The sequence below is a fragment of the Liolophura sinensis genome, chromosome 6 (genome assembly GCF_032854445.1).
Source record: "Liolophura sinensis isolate JHLJ2023 chromosome 6, CUHK_Ljap_v2, whole genome shotgun sequence".
NCBI lineage: Eukaryota > Metazoa > Mollusca > Polyplacophora > Chitonida > Chitonidae > Liolophura > Liolophura sinensis.
This window is the reverse complement of record NC_088300.1, coordinates 76,889,073-76,911,400: the sequence shown is the minus strand read 5'-3', so window position 1 is coordinate 76,911,400 and position 22,328 is coordinate 76,889,073. Positions and strand designations below refer to the sequence as shown.

The window sequence follows — 22,328 nt, the reverse complement described above, 5'->3', positions numbered from 1 at the left end:
CCCGGTCAAAAGGAACAGCATAGGCTTATACATGATAACCGCATGCACACGGCAATCCCCATTGAAACAGGAAGTTGTGATCATGAATGGCAATAGGAGCACTGATCATATAATATTTATATTAATAAAACGGTTTTCATCTCTTGATCAATATTTTATCTATTTTTATCGTATGGAAATTCCGCTGCATAATTCTGAATTTTATCTTATCTTCCCTAGGCTGAAGAATGATATGTTACATATATATGAATAAGTAAGCTGTGATCCACTCGATACAGAATGTGTAATACACAAGAGTCAGTGCAGTGAATCGCCCCGCGACCCTAAATTGTAACATATACAAATTTTCAGCCATTCAAAGATACCTGGCGCCGCGAAACGTGGGGTCTATAAAAAGTACGAAGCCGAAAACTGACAAAAAAGTTTGGAAGTCAGAGCGCCGAGTTTAGGAGCCTCGGTTCCAAGTTTAACATGGGGACCCCAACATGGATGAGCCTTCTTTGGCGAAATGTTTTCACTGTGTAAAAAAGCTTAGTAAAAGCGCGTTTTCCAATGAACAGAAAATAAAGAATTTCAAGGACTGAGAATTTAGAGCAAGGTGTCACACAAAGTGTACTTTGCATTTCCTGTCGGACTAAATTCTCCCTGGCAACGTAAAAATTGATGGGGAAAGCATATCTGGGACTCAATAACTTGAAAAGTGCTCCCTGGGACCCTGACATCCTTCACGCACCCCGATCACGGTTCCAACGCCACTGATATACACATAAAGGTTAACTATATTGTATAATATGAAGAAAAACGTACCAGATTATTTGCATTCGCTGCCATGTTTTCAACGAGACTGAGCTCTGCTTCTTATATTGTATCCTTTACATTATAAATGTAATAATAGATGTTGTATTTTATATAAAATGTTAGGTATATTTTTGTATAAAAGGAATGCTATAAATAATACTGCCAGTAAATGAGGTTAAAAATTAAGAAAGTGAACGGAAAAATTATTCGTGAGACAAAGTCGATTCTCTCAGCGGTCAGCAGAAGTGCATGACGGGAACAGCGAGACGCCTTCTCGGGGTCCTCTACATCTCTGTCCACGGCGGCGCTGGCTAGGGTCATTATCGAGCGATGAGCCCGTCCCTGGAAGAGTAATAGACAGATGGGGATATATGGCGTCAGAGTGTTGATTTATTTATTTATTTAATTGATTGGTGCTTTACGCCGTACTAAAGAATACGACAAATAAACTCCATCCATGTCAACATACACCAACACACAATGACTAGGAACATACATACTAGCAACAAATATACAGGAAAATAAAGAAAACAGAATTCAGGCCATGCATAAAGTGAAATAAATGTTGCTGACGCATGTCAGAAAATGTGGTATATGGTATCCCATGCATGCATAATGTGTGGTAAATGGTATTCCTACATATGCGAAATGTGGTAAATAACATATCATGCATGTGTGACGTGTGATAAAAGTTATATCATACATGCATGACCAAAGTTACAGGATTTAACCCAGGAAATCCCATCTTAACTGTCAGCCAATCAGCGTCGATTGTATAACCCTTTAGGCTGCTACATGGGTTGAACTGAATTAGGTAAGAAGTAATACGCCAGTGTCAACGCCGAAGACTTTCTCAATGACATCCAACAAAACTACAGTGTAAACGCCGAACAGCGTCACAATGACGTACAACAAAACTACAGTGTAAACGCCGAACAGCTTCTCAATGACATCCAACAAAACTACAGTGTAAACGCCGAACAGCGTCACAATGACGTACAACAAAACTACAGTGTCAACGCCGAACAGCTTCACAATGACGTCCAACAAAACTACAGTGTCAACGCCGAACAGCTTCACAATGACGTACAAAAAAACTACACTGTAAACGCCGAACAGCTTCACAATGACATACAACAAAACTACAGTGTAAACGCCGAACAGCTTCACAATGACGTCCAACAAAACTACAGTGTAAACGCCGAAAAGTTTCACAATGACGTACAACAAAACTACAGTGTAAACGCCGAACATCTTCACAATGACGTCCAACAAAACTACAGTGTAAACGCCGAAAAGTTTCACAATGACGTACAACAAAACTACAGTGTAAACGCCGAACATCTTCACAATGACGTCCAACAAAACTACAGTGTAAACGCCGAACAGCTTCACAATGACGTACAAAAAAACTACAGTGCAAACGCCGAACAGCTTCACAATGACGTACAAAAAAAACTACAGTGTCAACGTCGAACAGCTTCACAATGACGTCCAACAAAACTACAGTGTAAACGCCGAACAGCTTCACAGTGACGTACAACAAAACTACAGTGTAAACGCCGAACAGCTTCACAATGACGTCCAACAAAACTACAGTGTAAACGCCGAAAAGTTTCACAATGACGTACAACAAAACTACAGTGTAAACGCCGAACATCTTCACAATGACGTCCAACAAAACTACAGTGTAAACGCCGAACAGCCTCACAATGACGTACAAAAAAAACTACAGTGCAAACGCCGAACAGCTTCACAATGACGTCCAAAAAAACTACAGTGTCTACGTCGAACAGCTTCACAATGACGTTCAACAAAACTACAGTGTAAACGCCGAACAGCTTCACAGTGACGTACAACAAAACTACAGTGTAAACGCCGAACAGCTTCACAATGACGTCCAACAAAACTACAGTGTAAACGCCGAACAGCTTCACAATGACGTACAGCAAAACTACAGTGTAAACGCCGAACAGCTTCACAATGACGTCCAAAAAAACTACAGTGTCAACGTCGAACAGCTTCTCAATGACGTCCAATAAAAACTACAGTGTAAACGCCGAACAGCTTCACAATGACGTACAGCAAAACTACAGTGTAAACGCCGAACAGCTTCACAATGACGTCCAAAAAAACTAGTGTCAACGTCGAACAGCTTCTCAATGACGTCCAATAAAAACTACAGTGTAAACGCCGAACAGCTTCACAGTGACGTACAGCAAAACTACAGTGTCAACGCCGAACAGCTTCACAATGACGTACAACAAAACGCCTAACAAATGGATCCGTTCAGTTCAACAATGATGGTGTTAACGTCAAACCGATGAATGGTGATACCTTACACAACCACAGTGTCAACGTCAAAGATATGATCACTATAGTTTCCAACAAACACACGGATATAATCAAACCGATGAATGGTGATACCTTACACAACCACAGTGTCAACGTCAAAGATATGATCACAATACCACCCAACAAACACACGGATATAATCAAACCGATGAATGGTGATACCCAACACAGTCGCAGTGTCAACGTCAAAGATATGATCACAATACCACCCAACAAACACACGGATATAATCAAACCGATGAATGGTGATACCCAACACAGTCGCAGTGTCAACGTCAAAGATATGATCACAATACCGCCCAACAAACACACGGATATTATCAAATTGATGAAAGGTGATACCCTACACAACCGCTTTGTCAACGTCAAAGATATGATCACAATACCACCCAACAAACACACGGATATCATCAAACCGATGAATGGTGATACCCTACACAACCGCAGTGTCAACGTCAAAGATATGATCACTATAGCGCCCAACAAACACACATCGACAAACAGATAAATAATGATACCCAGCAACACTAAAGAGTGTCAACCCAAACCGAGTGATATCCATCAGCACTATACAGTGTCAGCCCAAACCGAATGATATCAGCAACACTATACAGTCTCAGCCCAAATCGAGTGATGCCAGCAAACTATACGGTGTAAGCCCAAACCGAGTGATACCCAGCAACACTATACAGTGTCATCCCAAATCAAGGGATACCCAGCAACACTATACAGTGCCAGCCCATATCGATACCCAAGAACACTATACAGTGTCAGTCCAAATCGAGTGATACCCAGCAACACTATACAGTGTCAGCTCAACCGGAGTTATACCAGCAACACTATACAGTGTCATCCCAAATCGATTGATACCCAACAACACTATACAGTGTCATCCCAAACCGAGCGATACCCAGCAACACCATACAGTGTCAGTCCAAACCGAAAGATACCCAGCAACACTATACAGCGTCAGCCCAAACCGACCGATACCCAACAACACTATACAGCGTCACCCCAAATCGAGTGATACCCAACAACATTACACAGTGTCAGCCCAAACCGAATGATACACAGCAACACTATACAGTATCAGCCCAAACCGAGAGATATCCAGCAACACTATACAGTGTCAGCTCAAACCGAGTGATACCCAACAATACTATACAGTGTCATCCCAAACCGAGTGATACCCAGTAACACCATACAGTGTCAGCCCAAACCGAGAGATATATATACCCAACCCGAGTGATACCCAATAACACTATACAGTGTCAGTTGCAAAAAGATGTTTGTTTGTTTCTGACAGAAATTTAACGTCGCTTTGAACATTATTTCGGTTATATTACGAAGATATCTCCTTGTAGCAGGCCCGATCCAATGCCGACATTTTGTATAATGCTGTCTCATTGGACTGCGATGCCGAAGACACCAGACACGACGATCTACAAATGTCAACACCAAACACATGAATATACAGTGACAACATCAAAGAGACAAACGTTTCTCAAAACTTTTCATCATGCCATTATCCTTTCTAAAAGACAGTCAGATGAGAATAAACTGTGCAGTTGTGGATGGCAAGTCTCTACCAAACTTCATACAAGATGGTGACCAAGGGTGTTATTTACCTTAGCCGTTAATTTTCTGTCAAGGACTTCCTTTTTTCGACTTTGGACATTCACAAATGCAAATTCAACTAATGCTCCAAAGACAAAAACGAGACAAGCAGACGACCAGACATCGATAGACTTCACGTAAGAGACCCTTGGGAGAGTGGAAATTATTCCCGAATTCTGTGTTGTCATGGTGAGCACGCAGAGAAGACCCAAGGAGACACGCGCTGGAGTAGCGTTGGCATCCAGCCAAAAGTTGACCCAGGACAGAACCACGATAAGTATGCTGGGGACGTAGGTCTGGACCATGTAATAGGACAAGCGCCTTGTCAGAGTAAATTTGCCAATCAAACAGCTGAAAGTACCTGGCAAAGATAGAGCAAAGACTCGATTAGAAAACAAGTTTTACCTATTTGTTGATTTACCGGTACCTACTACAAAAGAGCTCTTTGATCTGTAACAATATGGTTAATATATTGTATTACAGTTCGTTAACCCGTTGCATTATCTTCTGATTCATCTATGTGACCTGTTACAGTACTTGCTGAGTTACCTGTTATATTACAGCTCTTTGACCTCTTACAGTAGCAGCTGATTTACCTGTAACATTACCTGTCCATTGATAAGTTAATAGATGGTATGCAGATTTATCTGTAACAATCCCTATTACATTTAATAACTGTCCAGTGATAGATTGTATGCAGATTTACTTCCTACATTACCTGTTCATTGATAAGTTGATACACTGCATGCAAATTTACCTGTAACATTACCTTTCCATTGATAAGTTGATACATTGTATGCAGATTTACCAGTAACAATGCCTGCTCATTTATAAGTTGATATATTGTAAGCAGATTTATATGTCACATTACCTGTACACTGATAAGCTAATAGATTGCATGTAGATATACCTGTCATATTACCTGTCCACTGATAAATTCATATACTGTATGCAGGTTTACCTGTAACAATGCCTGCCCACTGGTACGTTGATACATTGTATGCAAATTTAGCTGTAACATTACCTTTCCATTGATAACTTGATACATTGTATGCAGACTTACCGGTAACATTACTTGTCATCTGATAAGCTGACACATTGTATGCAGATTTACCTGCTACATTACCTGTCCATTAATAAGTTGATACATTGCATGTAGATTTACCCGTCAAATTACCTGTTCACTGATAAGCTGAAACATTATTGTTACCTGTCATATGCAGATTTACCTTTTACATTGCCGGACCAGTGATAAGTTGATAGCCTGTATGCAGATTTACCTGTGACAATGCCTGTTCACTGATAAGTTGATATATTATATGCAGATGTAGCTGTTTTATATTACCTGTCCACTAATAGGGTTGATAGAATACATGCAGGTTTACCTGTCACATTACCTGTCACGTGCACCTCGGTACAGTCTCCCTTTTCCATGTGTTTAGACACGTCAAACTCCGGAAGTTCCACGTCTTCGTTCATGTCCACGTCCATCCATTTGAGAACAATGTCCTCAGTCGTGAAGGCGTCTTTGTACAGAGACAATCAGTTACAAATGTAAAAATAAGACATATGTACATTAGAACCTATCAGGGGGTAAATTTGGACAATTTTGTTTCATTTCACATTTTGAGCCTTTATTTTCTTATCATTTCCGGTCACTTAAAAGTGAAAACAAAATTCTCCTCACAAAGACTTTAAACTTGAAAAAACCTACAATTTTCTTTCAACCAAAGTATTCGTGCTTTCTTATCACCAGTACTCACCGATTAGAGACAGCTCAGGTTGGATTGATTTAGACAAATCATTTTTTGATCAGAGAAGACATTTCACATGCGAAATAAAATTTTTTAAACGCATCGATTTCTTCAATTTCTTATATATGTAGTGCATCCTTTTAAAGTGTTAACTTACAGCTCATGATTTGGATATCGCACACCTGGGTATCCATGGGAAACTGACTTAACTCCATGTTACAGGCCAGGGTTAGGCTCAACCTGACAAACACAGAAACAACACATGGGCATGCGCGACTTATCGCTTCAGGATTTACACGAACATGTTTAAAACTATCGTCATGATATGAGGATATAATAGTGAAAATGAATGTTCGTGAAGTTAGATGCCACTTCGCGGTTGCCAGTTCGAAATTACAAAATAAGTTAGATACCAGTTGCCAGTTTAATTTTCAGCTTAAAACAGCTATACCAGAATAATTTCAAACAACATCACCACCAAACTTGGTACGTTTGCACACACGTTTTGTCGTGCTTGCCAGCATGATTACTTTCAGGCGTACATAATTCCACCATCTGAGTTTAGTGGGTTTACACTTTCATCTAATTCTGCTAGCCTGTATACGAGCAGGCCATCCTAGTTCAAATTAAACATAAAACATAGAGTATTTAAACATACTCTTACTTTACAGAAGCATACCGTTAGGATGCACACCTTTTGACTTTCCTCTGACTGTACATAGTCATGTCATAAGAGTACACACTTTGACTTATCTCTGGCTGTGTTGTGCAAACGACATCTCCCTAATGATAATGACCCATCCCTGACACCGGGATGTCAAGGTTACTGCTGCAGTATGCCACACAGTCTATGCAGTCAGAAATAAATGTTGCAAGCCAAGGGCGGATCTAGTGGAGATTGATGGGGGTGGGGGGTGCACGGTGGGTCCGACTATCACAGCACATCAGGCGAAGGTGCAGAGGCCACCTAGGCCCCGGAAGCTCTAGATGCGTTTGGAGGGAATTAATTTGCTTTGTCTACGCTAATATTTTTTGCCCTCTAAGGGCTTCCCCGGGACATATTAGGCGTTAAAGAGCTCAGTGAAGAAATCGTTGTGGACAACAGTACTGTTGTGTCCTACACATATGGTATTGTGTTCAAAATGCGGTTCAGTGTCATTGTATATCGCAATGCACTACACGCGTAGTGGAAATAGCCTTGTCTAGGACTGGACGGTGGATGTAACAACACAGTACATTTTTTGGAACGCAATATACATGTATATTGCTGTGTTGAGTTACTCTTCCGCAAGCTTCTGTAATTTGGCGACGAGGATTCCCGATTACCTTGTGGGACAGTTTTTCATGCTGGATGGCTGCCAAATCGTCCGTTATATAATCGATTGCATCTCCTGAGATGGCTTTACAGATCCCTGCACCAGCGCCATTTCTTCCTATACTGGGCCATGCTTACCATGGTCTCAATGAAGGAGACATTTTGAGAACAACTTACTTGCTGCTGGGACTGATCAAACGTCTGCTGCTCGGAAGCGAGCTATGCTGCGCCTTCTTCTTCACTTTACCGGAGATTGGTTATGACGATGACGACGTGTACGTTAAAGCTATGAAAACGTTGCAGGGCTATTTCAAGCCTGCTGTCAACATACCAGCTGAGCCACACCGATTCCGTGCTCGCATCCAGTTACCAGGTGAGACTGTTGACATGTATATTGCTGTGTTACGTGATTTGGCCGCTACGGTGATTCTCATGATGAAATGCTGCGTGATCAAATGATTGAGAAAATTAACTCAATCATTATTCGAGAACGGTTATTGCTGGAAAGCGACTTAAAACTGCCCGTCATATAGAAAGTGCGGCGAAGGGAGCCAAACCCATCACCGGGCAGAACCAATCACCGACCAGTAGAAAAGAATCTACATGTGCCAAGGTTAACTTCAAACGTAAACGTAAGTTGAAACAGAAAGAGATGCCAAATCTATGGATTCAAAGAAACCCGATGTCTCCGACAGAAAGTGTTACAAATGTAGCTCACTCAAACACCTTGCCAATTTCTCCAAATGCCCAGCTCTTCATAAGAAATGCGCAGTTGTGGAAGTAAAGGCCATTTTGCTTTAGTTTGCCAGCATCCTAAGAAGGAAGCTCAGCAAGTGCGTTATGTCTCAGAGTCCGATGACTCCAGTGATGCTCAAGTACTTTGTGCACACTCTGCGGTTCAGAAGAAAAACGTTGTACGCGTGATAAAAGTGATCTCTGCTGACTTGAACTTAGTGGCTGATACAGCCTATGATGATTCGTTGCTTAGTTTGAAAGTGTTTGATAAATATTTTATCAGAGAAGCACTTGAACTATGTAATTCAAAAGCACGAAGCATCACCAGTTACACCACTCAAACCACTGAAGCTATAGGTTGTTTCAATGCTACTTATAAAGATAAATCTACCAATGCAACATTCTATGTAGTACCTAAAGGTACCTGTCTGACTGGTAAAGATGTAATTCAAGGTCTTGGGATAAATACAGAGGGCAGCACTCTTACGTGTAACACACTAATGTGGATGCAGCTGTTCTAAGGGGAGTGTGAATTGTAGAATGCCTGACAAGGTGTCTTACTTGCCTAGTAATGTACATCCAAACAGTAGTTTTGACGTGTTTCTTCTGAGTGAGTTTCCAGGGTTGTTTAGTTCAAAGAGCTCTAAGATCAAAGGGTTCAAACACAGGATTAAGATTAACCCTGATGTCACTCCAGTACAACAGAAGTTAGGCAGACTCCCTCTTGCGATACGCGACGCTGTTTCTAAAGAATTCAAACGTCCTGAGGAGGCCGATATTATTGACAAAATTGACGCATTTGAGTGGGTTACACCAATTGTCGTATCTTGGAAAAAGACGGCGGCTTGCGCGTATGCGTTGATTAGAGAAAACCAAACGAATGCTTTGTTACTGATAAGTACCCTCTATTTAACATAGACGAAATGTTAAGTGAAATGCACGGTGCTACTTGCTTTTCTCGTCTGGATCTAGAATCCGCTTATCATCTGCTTGAGTCAGCCACTGAAAGTCGTGATTTGACAGCCTTTATCACTCATGACGACTTGTTTCGTTTCAAGAGAGTTTGTTTTGGTCTTTCGTCTGCATCGTCTTTTTTCTCGAAAATGATGATCAGTCTTTTAGAAGGTTTGCCGGGGGTGAAAGTGTTCATTGACGACATCATTGTATATGGTAAGACACAAGCTGAGCATGACCGCAAGTTACGTGAAGTACTGGGAACATTACCTTGAATGAGAAATGTCAGTTCAATACTGATCGACATGGTATTCTGGGGTGTGTGGCAGATTCACAGGGAATTCGCCCTAACCCTGAACTAGTACAAGCAATCTTGGTTCGGTATGCCTGCGTATTACGCGACTTTTGTGCCGAATTTTTCGCCTTAGATTCATTTGATTCCCGATTACTGCAAGGTGACCTGTTTCCCTTGTCAGATTCCGCTGATCACGCATTCCGTTGATTTAAGAAAGCTATAGTGGACAGTCCTGTTCTATCTCTCTTCCGCCCGAATTGACGCAAGTGGCTACTGTCTAGGTGCCACTCCTACACAAATCACGGATAGCCCTGAACCTTTTACCTCTTGTGCATCGCGTTCGAGAAAAAGTATTCCGCAGGTGAACGCTTTGCACTCGCATGTGTGTGGGCCGTGGAAAAATGGCATACTTATTTATAGGGTCGCAAGTTCGAAATGCGAACAGATCACCAAGCTCTGACTACGCTGTTGTGATCAAGAGGTCAAGGTCACAGATCTATGCGTATTGCCAGATAGAATGCCCGTTTGACGCATTATGATTCATCAGTATCGTACTAGCTGGGCACGCAGAATATGGTGGCAGACGCGTTGTCGCAAACAATACGTCTACCCCTGCCACTGAGGAAGATTGTGAAGCTGCTCGTGAAATTTTTCTAAATGTCAAAAATGCTGTCTTTTCCGCCTCTGAACTCCGCGATGCTACGGTATCGGACGAGACATGTCGCAAACTCATTTCCCATATCCATGACGCTTGGCCTCAGACACAGAAACAAGTTGATGTAAATCTACAGTCGTACATTCCAATACGCGACGAGCTATCAGCTTACAACAAGGTTATTTTCCGAGACATGCCAATCACCAAGGCATTGTCAAAAACTAAACAGAGACTCCGTGATTTGTACTGATCGCCGAAAGTGGATACTTATGTTGAAGAAGCCGTAAAGCACTGTCTAACTGTCTAACAACCTTGTTTCTTTACGAGAGCAAGGGCTTGGCGTAAGTTAGGCCTTGATTTTGTCGGCCCTGACAACTCTGCACCGGCTCATGGGCGATTCATGATTTGTTTGATTGATTACAGAAGCAAGTGTCCGGAAGTGGCATTCGCTCGTGATATCACTACTGTGACTGTGAAAATTTTTTGATTAAAGTTTTTAGTAGAGAGGGTTATCCGGCTAAGATTGTAACCGATAATGGCCCTAAGTTGATTTCACACAATTTTGAAGATTTCCTCAGATCGAGAGATATTAAACATAGAAATCTGTCTGTATATCACCCGGAGGGAAATAGAGGTTCTTCGGTCAGCTCGATTTCAGAAACTAAATGTTAAGAACCGAGTCACTCAGCTTTTAGATTCATACAGAGTTGATTGCCCTACTACGAGCCTCCATCCATCATATTACACGGTCGACACATGCGCACAGCGCTTGACATACGAGACATAATTACTACACCGCCAACTCTACACTTCGCAGAAGCTAGTAACACGCGCGCAAAATCGTGTCAGTCCAAAAGCAAGAAGTACTATGATGCGAGAAGAGGAGTGTCTACTCCCGAGTTTCGTTGTTGTCCGTGTTAAAAGGCCATGGAGAGTACCAAAAGGTCAGAGCAAGTTTTCTGATCCAATCCGGCTAAGCAAACGAATAGTTCAGAATACATATATTCCTGAAAACGGACAAAAGTGGAATGTAAAATATTTGTCATCCTTTCATGCGAATTACAACTTCTGTCAAGGCGTACCACGTGGTGTGGAGATCGATTGTTTTAGCCAAAAGTCGGGTGCGAATATTAACACGTAGACAAGAACTCCAAATAACCATCAGTCTAGTTAAAAAGTTATTTTATTATTCGCCAGTTGATACCACGCCCTTTAAGAGGAGAGGAAATGTTGTGTTGACGTGTAGTATGACGTCATTGTACACGGCACTGTATACGTCATTCTATTACGTGTCACGCCGAAAAAGTATTGTCTAGGGCTGGACGGTAGATGTAACAATACAGTTCATGTTTTGGAAAACAATATATATAGCTGCGTTGCGGTACTCTTCTACAAGCTGCTATAAGTACCTCTTCCAAAGTATTTTCATGTTGAAACCTGCGATCTTTCTCTACCGCCGACCAGCTTGTTTGCTTTTCATTTGCCTTCTACACAGTATATTAATTTTGATATAAAGGCGGTATATATAAAGCATGCACTATTGTATTTTCATGCAATCGTACCACGTGTTCGATCCGTCGTAACCCTGCCTGCCTCTGTATAAATGCCAGTATATTGTGTATCAAATAAACGGACAGGATGAGAAACATTTCAGTTGAATAAAGGAGGTTATTTGCATATTGCGGACACCCGATGCCAGAGGAAAACCACGGACCACGAACTAAGGCATGTCACTGACAATCTGCCCTGGTCCCGGCTCTGCTTTGCCTAAGCTGAATTTTAATAATGACACATTTATTCAACCAAGGCTTCAAGATTTAACCGAGGGAAGACTACCTCAACTGTTAGCCAATCAGCGTGGATTCTGTATCCGTTTAAATGCAATGCCATAAAACGACTAATAGTGAGGTCCGTGGGGGGGGGAGGGGGGGGGATGGTTAGGTTTGTAGTTGTTCAACAGCCTATCCGAACACACAGGGTGAGGTTCCAAGGGCATCGCAGGGTCCGGGAGCTCCACCAGCCTGGATTGTTGTATGTTCAAGTTTTCAGGCATTTAAAACTATGTGGTGCCCCGAGACATAGGGTAAGAAAGAGTTCAGAGTCGAAAACTGAGAAAAAAGTTGAAAGACTAAAATGTGTGCTCCGAGTTTAGGGGTCAGGGCCCCGACTTTGATATGGCTGCCACATGCAGATGTAAGTCTGTGGTGAAATTTTTTCACTGAGTTAAAAGCTTCGTAAAAGAGCCTTATCTGATCATAAGGTAATAAAGAATTTAAATATCCATAATACAATTTTGAATACTTTCTGATTTCACGTTATTTATGAAAAGAAAAAGAGAATGTGTAGGCCTATAGTAGCCAAAGATGTGTATTTAGCCAGACGAAAAAAGAATCAATCATATAGGCACTTAATCTATTTGAATAATGAATAACCATTTTTTATCTAACCATTACTATGTCGCACAGAAATTAAAATTCACATCAAGATTATGCTGTGTACCGCTATGTAAAATGGCGAGAATAAATCCTGCTTTCTACAGATGTCAAAGCTTCCAAAGGACCACAATACACAAACTGCGCTCTGAACCTAGATGCCGCGGAGCTATATAAATACAATTAAGGAAGAGAATTTTTATATCCAATTTTTCCGCATTGTGTTCATGACAAAGGCTACACCGATAGATAGGCTATTTCATGCAGATAAAAATACAGTTTAACGCTATACTGCGTTCAAAGTAGTGCATTGCATGAGATTCGCTCAGCGTGAAAACTCACGGAAAGTACAACAGAGGCTTTTAATGTATATTGTTCCAAATGCAAAAAAAAAGAAAAAATAAATTCTGCGTCGCTCTGAGGTGGGGGAACAGGGCCCTCCTGAACCTATCCCCTTCTAAATCCGCCCTTGTAAACTAAAAGGAACCTGTTCGTGACAAAACTGGCGATGAATATGAGATTAGGACAGTTTATTGCGGTAAATGACCACATTTCAGCGCATGGTACAACACTCGAAGGAAAATATTGAACTGTTTGTATCGGACATTGTGCGACAACAACAACGACGACAGCGATGGCTGCTATTTATCGACATGTTGCGGAGTTCCAAGATAATGAAGACTGGAATAATTATATTGAGAGGTTGGACCAGTATTTCCTAGCGACTGATATCCGGGATAGACCAGGTGCAACGAACAAGAGCTATATTTCTCAGTGTAGTTCGAAACAAAATGAATGCACTGATCAAGACCTTACTATATCTGCAGCAAAACCAACTGACAAGACCTACAATGAACTCTGTGACCTTGTAAAACAATATGTAACTCCCAAACCAGTGGTGATTGCAGAGAGGTTCGGGTTTCACAACAGAAAACAGAAATTAGGTGAGCAGGTCACTCATTATCTAACAGAGTTGAGAAAATTGTTAGAAACTTGTAGTTTGGTAGCTTTTTAGATCAAGCTCTCACAGATATGTTTGTTGTCGGTCTCTGCGATACGTGAGGCTGAGAAAAGAAAAGAAACTGTTAAGTGAGGCTGAACTAGCTGTAAAGAAAGCATACGACATCACTCTGAGTTATGAAAGAGCAAATCAACATGTGGGTGAAACACATAGGCAACACAATGTTTCTAAAGCCCCGTCCAGACTATCCAACATCACTCAACTTTTGTTGACTCAACAAAAGTCAGGTCACCCACTTTTGTTGACTCAACAAAAGTCAACTTGAAATTGAGTCAACATGTGAGCCGTGTTGAGTAGTGTGGACGGGTTCAACAACGCTTAACACCATCCAATATTATTGAATCGGAAATCTGCTTGTGTATTTTTTTGTCAACAAGTCAAGTTGAGAGGAAGTAGCCTATCAGTGGGCCATCAGGCCAACACAGGGACAATCTTTGCCAGAAAAAGATCCTTGGAACGTAGAAATAGGAGAACCTGTTCTGGCAAGGGAAGACAGACAACGTAAGGAAACACGATCATTGGTACGGTTCTGAAAAAAACTAAGTCCTTACAGACGTACCTTGTACAGATAGGAAATATGACATGGAAACGTCATACTGACCAGGTAAGATCAGCAGATTGATCTCTGTTCAAACCAATATCACCAGATGTTACAGAAATGTCAAATCCAATCTATGCAGTCACAAGTAAATGTTGTAAACTAAAAGGAACTCATTCGTTGAATTATTGCCGGACGCAACAGCTTTACATAACCATGCCGTCAGGGTTCACAGATTGGCGTATACGTAATCTGCACGTAATCATACCGCCAGGGTACACACTTTAACGTACCTATGCATGTACATAATCATGCTGTTAGGGTACACACTTTGACGTACCTATGCGTGTACATAATCATGCTGTTAGGGTACACACTTTGACGCACCTGTGCGTGTACATAATCATGCTGTTAGGGTACACACTTTGACGTACCTATGCGTGTACATATCATGCTGTTAGGGTACACACTTTGACGTACCTATGCGTGTACATAATCATGCTGTTAGGGTACACACTTTGACGTACCTATGCATGTACATAATCATGCTGTTAGGGTACACACTTTGACGTACCTATGCGTGTACATAATCATGCTGTTAGGGTACACACTTTGACGCACCTATGCCTGTACATAATCATGCTGTTAGGGTACACACTTTGACGTACCTATGCGTGTACATAATCCTGTTAGGGTACACACATTGGCGTATCTCTGGCTGTGCATAATCATGCCGTCAGGGTACACACTTTGGCGTACCTATGCCTGTACATAATCATACCGTCAGGGTACACACTTTGACGTACCTATGCGTGTACATAATCATGCTGTTAGGGTACACACTTTGGCGTACCTATGCCTGTACATAGTCATACCGTCAGGGTACACACTTTAACGTACCTATGCCTGTACATAATCATACCGTCAGGGTACACACTTTAACGTACTTATGCGTGTACATAATCATGCTGTTAGGGTACACACTTTAACGTACCTATGCGTGTACATAATCATGCTGTTAGGGAACACACTATGACGTATCTAGGCCTGTACATAATCATACCGTCGGGGTACACACTTTAACGTACCTATGCCTGTACATAATCATGCTGTTAGGGTACACACTTTGGCGTACCTATGCGTGTACATAATCATACCGTAAGGGTACACACTTTGACATACCTATGCGTGTACATAATCATACCGTCAGGGTACACACTTTGACGTACCTATGCGTGTACATAATCATACCGTCAGGGTACACACTTTAACGTACCTATGCGTGTACATAATCATGCTGTTAGGGTACACACTTTAACGTACCTATGCATGTACATAATCATGCTGTTAGGGTACACACTTTAACGTACCTATGCCTGTACATAATCATACCGTCAGGGTACACACTTTGACGTACCTATGCGTGTACATAATCATGCTGTTAGGGTACACACTTTGACATACCTATGCCTGTACATAATCATACCGTCAGGGTACACACTTTAACGTACCTATGCCTGTACATAATCATACCGTCAGGGTACACACTTTAACGTACCTATGCCTGTACATAATCATACCGTTAGGGTACACACTTTAACGTACCTATGCGTGTACATAATCATGCTGTTAGGGTACACACTTTAACGTACCTATGCCTGTACATAATCATACCGTCAGGGTACACACTTTAACGTACCTATGCGTGTACATAATCATGCTGTTAGGGTACACACTTTGACGTACCTATGCGTGTACATAATCATGCTGTTAGGGTACACACTTTGACGCACCTATGCGTGTACATATCATGCTGTTAGGGTACACACTTTGACATACCTATGCCTGTACATAGTCATACCGTCAGGGTACACACTTTAACGTACCTATGCGTGTACATAATCATGCTGTCAGGGTACACAATTTTTGACCTATTTCAAGTACTCTCAGAATACATAGACATGTCGATAATGTGCACACATTAGCTGTACAGAATCAAGCCATCAGGGTGCAGACTTTGACCTACCTCTGGCTGTAGATAATCATGCCATCAGGGTACACACTTTGGCATACATCTGGAAACATATACATAGTGTCTCAAAACTCTGGCTGTACATAGTTATGTCGTCAGGGTACCACACTAGACCTACCTTTGGCTATACACAATCATGCCGCCAGGGTACACACATTGTCGTATTTCCAGCTGTACATAATCATACCGTCAGGATAGACTCTCAGCAGGGTGTTCGGTACAATGACTTTGTGGAAATATTCCACACTTAGACCTACCTTTGGCTATACATAATCATGCCGTCAGGGTACAGACATTGTCGTATTTCTAGCTGTACATAACCATACCGTCAGGGTAGACTCTCAGCAGGATGTTCGGTACAATGACTTTGTGGAAATATTCCACACTTAGACCTACCTTTGGCTATACACAATCATGCCGCCAGAGTACACACATTGTCGTATTTCCAGCTGTACATAATCATACCGTCAGGGTAGACTCTCAGCAGGGTGTTCGGTACAGTGACTGTGGAAATATTCCACACTTAGACCTACCTTTGGCTATACATAATCATGCCGTCAGGGTACAGACATTGTCGTATTTCCAGCTGTACATAACCATACCGTCAGGGTAGACTCTCAGCAGGGTGTTCGGTACAATGACTTTGTGGAAATATTCCACACTTAGACCTACCTTTGGCTATACATAATCATGCCGTCAGGGTACACACATTGTCGTATTTCCAGCTGTACATAATCATACTGTCAGGGTAGACTCTCAGCAGGGTGTTCGGTACAATGACTTTGTGGAAATATTCCACACTTAGACCTACCTTTGGCTATACATAATCATGCCGCCAGGGTACACACATTGTCGTATTTCTAGCTGTACATAATCATACCGTCAGGGTAGACTCTCAGCAGGATGTTCGGTACAATGACTTTGTGGAAATACTTCACACTTAGACCTACCTTTGGCTATACATAATCATGCCGCCAGGGTACAGACATTGTCGTATTTCTAGCTGTACATAATCATACCGTCAGGATAGACTCTCAGCAGGGTGTTCGGTACAATGACTTTGTGGAAATACTTCACACTTAGACCTACCTTTGGCTATACATAATCATGCCGTCAGGGTACAGACATTGTCGTATTTCTAGCTGTACATAATCATACCGTCAGGGTAGACTCTCAGCAGGGTGTTCGGTACAATGACTTTGTGGAAATACTTCACACTTAGACCTACCTTTGGCTATACATAATCATGCCGTCAGGGTACAGACATTGTCGTATTTCTAGCTATACATAATCATACCGTCAGGGTAGACTCTCAGCAGGGTGTTCGGTACAATGACTTTGTGGAAATACTTCACACTTAGACCTACCTTTGGCTATACATAATCATACCGTCAGGGTACACACATTGTCGTATTTCTAGCTGTACATAATCATACCGTCAGGGTAGACTCTCAGCAGGGTGTTCGGTACAATGACTTTGTGGAAATATTCCACACTTAGACCTACCTTTGGCTATACATAATCATGCCATCAGGGTACAGACATTGTCGTATTTCTAGCTGTACATAACCATACCGTCAGGGTAGACTCTCAGCAGGGTGTTCGGTACAATGACTTTGTGGAAATATTCCACACTTAGACCTACCTTTGGCTATACATAATCATGCCGTCAGGGTACACACATTGTCGTATTTCCAGCTGTACATAACCATACCGTCAGGGTAGACTCTCAGCAGGATGTTTGGTACAGCGACTTTGTGGAAATATTCCACACTTAGACCTACCTTTGGCTATACATAATCATGCCGTCAGGGTACACACATTGTCGTATTTCCAGCTGTACATAACCATACCGTCAGGGTAGACTCTCAGCAGGGTGTTCGGTACAATGACTTTGTGGAAATATTCCACACCTAGACCTACCTTTGGCTATACATAATCATGCCGTCAGGGTAGACTCTCAGCAGGATATTTGGCACGGTGACGGTGTGGAAATGCTCCTCTTTGCTGTTGATGAAGTAGGGATCAGGCAGCCAGAGTTTTGTCATCCAGAAAGCATCCACACTCAAGTACTCAGCTGTATGGTTGTAGATTAGGCGTGGGTCTATCCAGGACAGACGGAAGTAGATGTTCACCGTATATTGCTGTTACAAAAGACAGTTTTTACCGGTCAGCTTTGTCGTTGTTATTCTGCGGATGTCCAGTTGTACATGTCTGTATATGTCATTTCTTACTTAGTCAGCTATCCATTAAACCTTATATGACATCACAAAATTTAGTATATTACTCTGTAGTTTTAAAATGTAAGAAAAGATGCCAATAACCTTCAGAGCTTGTGTATTCATGTATTTATGTTTGACACTGAGGTCAGGTCATTCCAGGAGATAAGACCATCTAATAAACGTGGAAGTACACAGGAATAACGATAATATCAACGACAGAATGGTTTGAGGACAGCAAACACATTTATGAATACTATATCAAAAAGGTATTTCATTATTACATATCGGATTCTACTAAAAGAATTGCTATGGCATCCGAGATACATCCGTCACATTTCGCTGTCAATATGGCTCATATAACGAGTATCAGAATTGCCATGACGTCAGAGATACGTCTGCATCCATGACATTTCACTATATTTTTATATATAATACTCCGTAGACTCTCGGACTTTGATCACTTCCTGGTGTTCACTTTTCCTATACGAAAAGATTAGCAGAACTTACCATTTCCAGCTCGCTGATGCTGCTTAAGCTCTGTACAAACATTCCTACAGAAACTTCGATGTTTTGGCCTACAAATACAAATTGCATATATACATCGTGTATTAATGAAGGCATAATCGCACACAGCACAGGACAGCTACACAGCTCACCTCACATCTATGCTCATTCACGGAATACAGCATAGCTTACCTCACATCTATACTCAGTCACAGAATACAGCAGAGCTTACCTTACATCTATACTCAGTCACAGAATACAGCACAGCTCACCTCACATCTATACTCAGTCACAGATTACAGCACAGCTCACCTCACATCTATACTCAGTCACAGAATACAGCACAGCTTACCTCACATCTATACTCAATCACAGAATACAGCACAGCTTACCTCACATCTATACTCAGTCACAGAATACAGCAGAGCTTACCTCACATCTATGCTCATTCACAGAATACAGCAGAGCTTACCTCACATCTATACTCAGTCACAGAATACAGCAGAGCTTACCTCACATCTATACTCAATCACAGAATACAGCACAGCTTACCTCACATCTATACTCAGTCACAGAATACAGCAGAGCTTACCTCACATCTATGCTCATTCACAGAATACAGCAGAGCTTACCTCACATCTATACTCAGTCACAGAATACAGCACAGCTCACCTCACATCTATACTCAGTCACAGAATACAGCAGAGCTTAACTCACATCTATACTCAGTCACAGAATACAGCAAAGCTCACCTCACATCTATACTCAGTCACAGAATACAGCAGAGCTTACCTCACATCTATACTCAGTCACAGAATACAGCACAGCTTACCTCACATCTATACTCAGTCACAGAATACAGCACAGCTCACCTCACCTCTATACTCAGTCACAGAATACAGCACAGCTCACCTCACATCTATACTCAGTCACAGAATACAGCAGAGCTTACCTCACATCTATACTCATACACAGAATACAGCAGAGCTTACCTCACATCTATGCTCATTCACAGAATACAGCACAGCTCACCTCACATCTATACTCAGTCACAGAATACAGCACAGCTCACCTCACATCTATACTCAGTCACAGAATACAGCACAGCTCACCTCACATCTATACTCAGTCACAGAATACAGCAGAGCTTACCTCACATCTATGCTCATTCACAGAATTCAGCAGAGCTCACCTCACATCTATACTCAGTCACAGAATACAGCAGAGCTCACCTCACATCTATGCTCATTCACAGAATACAGCACAGCTCACCTCACCTCTATACTCAGTCACAAAATACAGCACAGCTCACCTCACATCTATACTCAGTCACAGAATACAGCACAGCTCACCTCACATCTATACTCAGTCACAGAATACAGCAGAGCTTACCTCACATCTATACTCAGTCACAGAATACAGCAGAGCTTACCTCACATCTATACTCAGTCACAGAATACAGCAGAGCTCACCTCACATCTATACTCAGTCACAGAATACCTGCACAAACTGCTGGGATGAAAGAATGAGTGGAGTTCCCGTCTCCATATAAGCTACGGTATAGTGTTTGAAAACCAAAACATGAAGTTTCTGCCTATCTTGTGGTTGACCATTTATTTTGTACACCTACATGAGACATATACTTCCAACAAAATTGTCACCTGAATTAGTTTTGCATTCGACGCATATAACTTATTCCTCCTTCAAGAACATCGGCTGTTTATGTAGATCAAATCCGTGTTTATGTAGATCAAATCCGTGTTGAAATTTGTTCAATGGCTTATTTAAGACAAGCTTTTTTGTGGAATGCTAGGAGTTTGGTTTTTTGTGGAATGCTAGGAGTTTGGTTTTTTGTGGAATGCTAGGAGTTTGGTTTTTTGTGGAATGCTGGGAATTATTTTTTGTGGAACGCTAGGAGTTTGGTTTTTTGCGGAATGCTAGGAGTTTGGTTTTTTGCGGAATGCTAGGAGTTTGGTTTTTTGTGGAATGCTAGGAGTTTGGTTTTTTGTGGAATGCTGGGAATTATTTTTTGTGGAACGCTAGGAGTTTGGTTTTTTGCGGAATGCTAGGAGTTTGGTTTTTTGCGGAATGCTAGGAGTTTGGTTTTTTGTGGAACGCTAGGAGTTTGGTTTTTTGTGGAATGCTAGGAGTTTGGTTTTTTGCGGAATGCTAGGAGTTTGGTTTTTTGCGGAATGCTAGGAGTTTGGTTTTTTGCGGAATGCTAGGAGTTTGGTTTTTTGTGGAATGCTAGGAGTTTGGTTTTTTGTGGAATGCTGGGAATTATTTTTTGTGGAACGCTAGGAGTTTGGTTTTTTGTGGAGTGTAGGGAGTTATTTTTTGTGGAACGCTAGGAGTTTGTTTTTTGTGAAACGCTAGGGGAAATAAAAATAAAATGAAATATTTCTCTACTAAACACTGCTGATTAATACTTTAAATGCTTTTATTCACAATGCCTTGCTGTTCGCCATACCGGAGACAAAATCTTGCTGACTGCCGGGCATACTGAGCTAGATGAAAAACAACACCTTGGACATAATCCAGCTGTCTGCCAGGGATACTGGGCAACCTTTCCCAAAGTAACACCTTGAACTCCACCCTGACCAAGTACACATTTCCCAACTGACCCAATGTGTCCACCCAACACATTGATGTCTACTGTGCCCAAAACAACACTTTGATGTCCAGAGGCAGCACCCTATTGTGCATAGTGTCCAAGACAAAATCTTGCCGTATCGCTTTGTGTACCGTTTTGATTCACATTTTGCTGGCCACTGTATATCTTACTATTTATCGTGTCTGAGACAACAGCTAGCCATTCTCGCACCGTAGTCACCATGCTGACCACCATATCTAAGGCAAAAAGTTAGTACACGCCGTACCTCAGACACCATCTTACAGCTCACAATGTCTCAGGCAACAGCCTCAGTACGGGACAACGGAATGTCAGGAATTGACACGATGGATGGCTGGGACAAACTGAGCGTATGCAGAAAAACTGTCTCTCCGTCCGTTGTATAACTGGACGTTCTCGTATTGTACGCTTGTACGCTCTCATGGGAATGCCATTAGTTTATCCGTTGTTCTATGGACAGTGAGTGTAG

The 22,328-nt window shown here is 41.7% G+C and overlaps 1 protein-coding gene across 1 annotated transcript; it reads right to left on the bottom strand.

Annotated features, from left to right (window-relative positions):
- Positions 1 to 945: 945 nt before the first annotated feature.
- LOC135467575 (glycine receptor subunit alpha-2-like) lies at positions 946 to 22,075 on the bottom strand. Its single transcript, XM_064745347.1, has 7 exons — positions 22,012 to 22,075; positions 19,231 to 19,298; positions 18,425 to 18,645; positions 6,682 to 6,764; positions 6,156 to 6,296; positions 4,782 to 5,131; positions 946 to 1,140 (listed from the first exon to the last, which is right to left on the bottom strand). The coding sequence occupies exons 1-7, from the start codon at positions 22,073 to 22,075 to the stop codon at positions 946 to 948; spliced, it is 1,122 nt and encodes a 373-aa protein (XP_064601417.1).
- Between the last annotated feature and the right edge of the window lie 253 nt (positions 22,076 to 22,328).

What these genes read in the sequence shown, in the direction of transcription:
- LOC135467575 (XM_064745347.1), bottom strand. Translation starts at nt 22,075, where the DNA reads ATGGTGGTCAGCATGGTGACTACGGTGCGAGAATGGCTAGCTGTTGTC. An exon ending in TGTCTCAGACACGATAAATA is followed by an intron (nt 19,299 to 22,011) that starts GTAAGATATACA and finishes TTGTATTTGTAG; the next exon opens with GCCAAAACATCGAAGTTTCT. An exon ending in GCATCAGCGAGCTGGAAATG is followed by an intron (nt 18,646 to 19,230) that starts GTAAGTTCTGCT and finishes CTTTTGTAACAG; the next exon opens with CAATATACGGTGAACATCTA.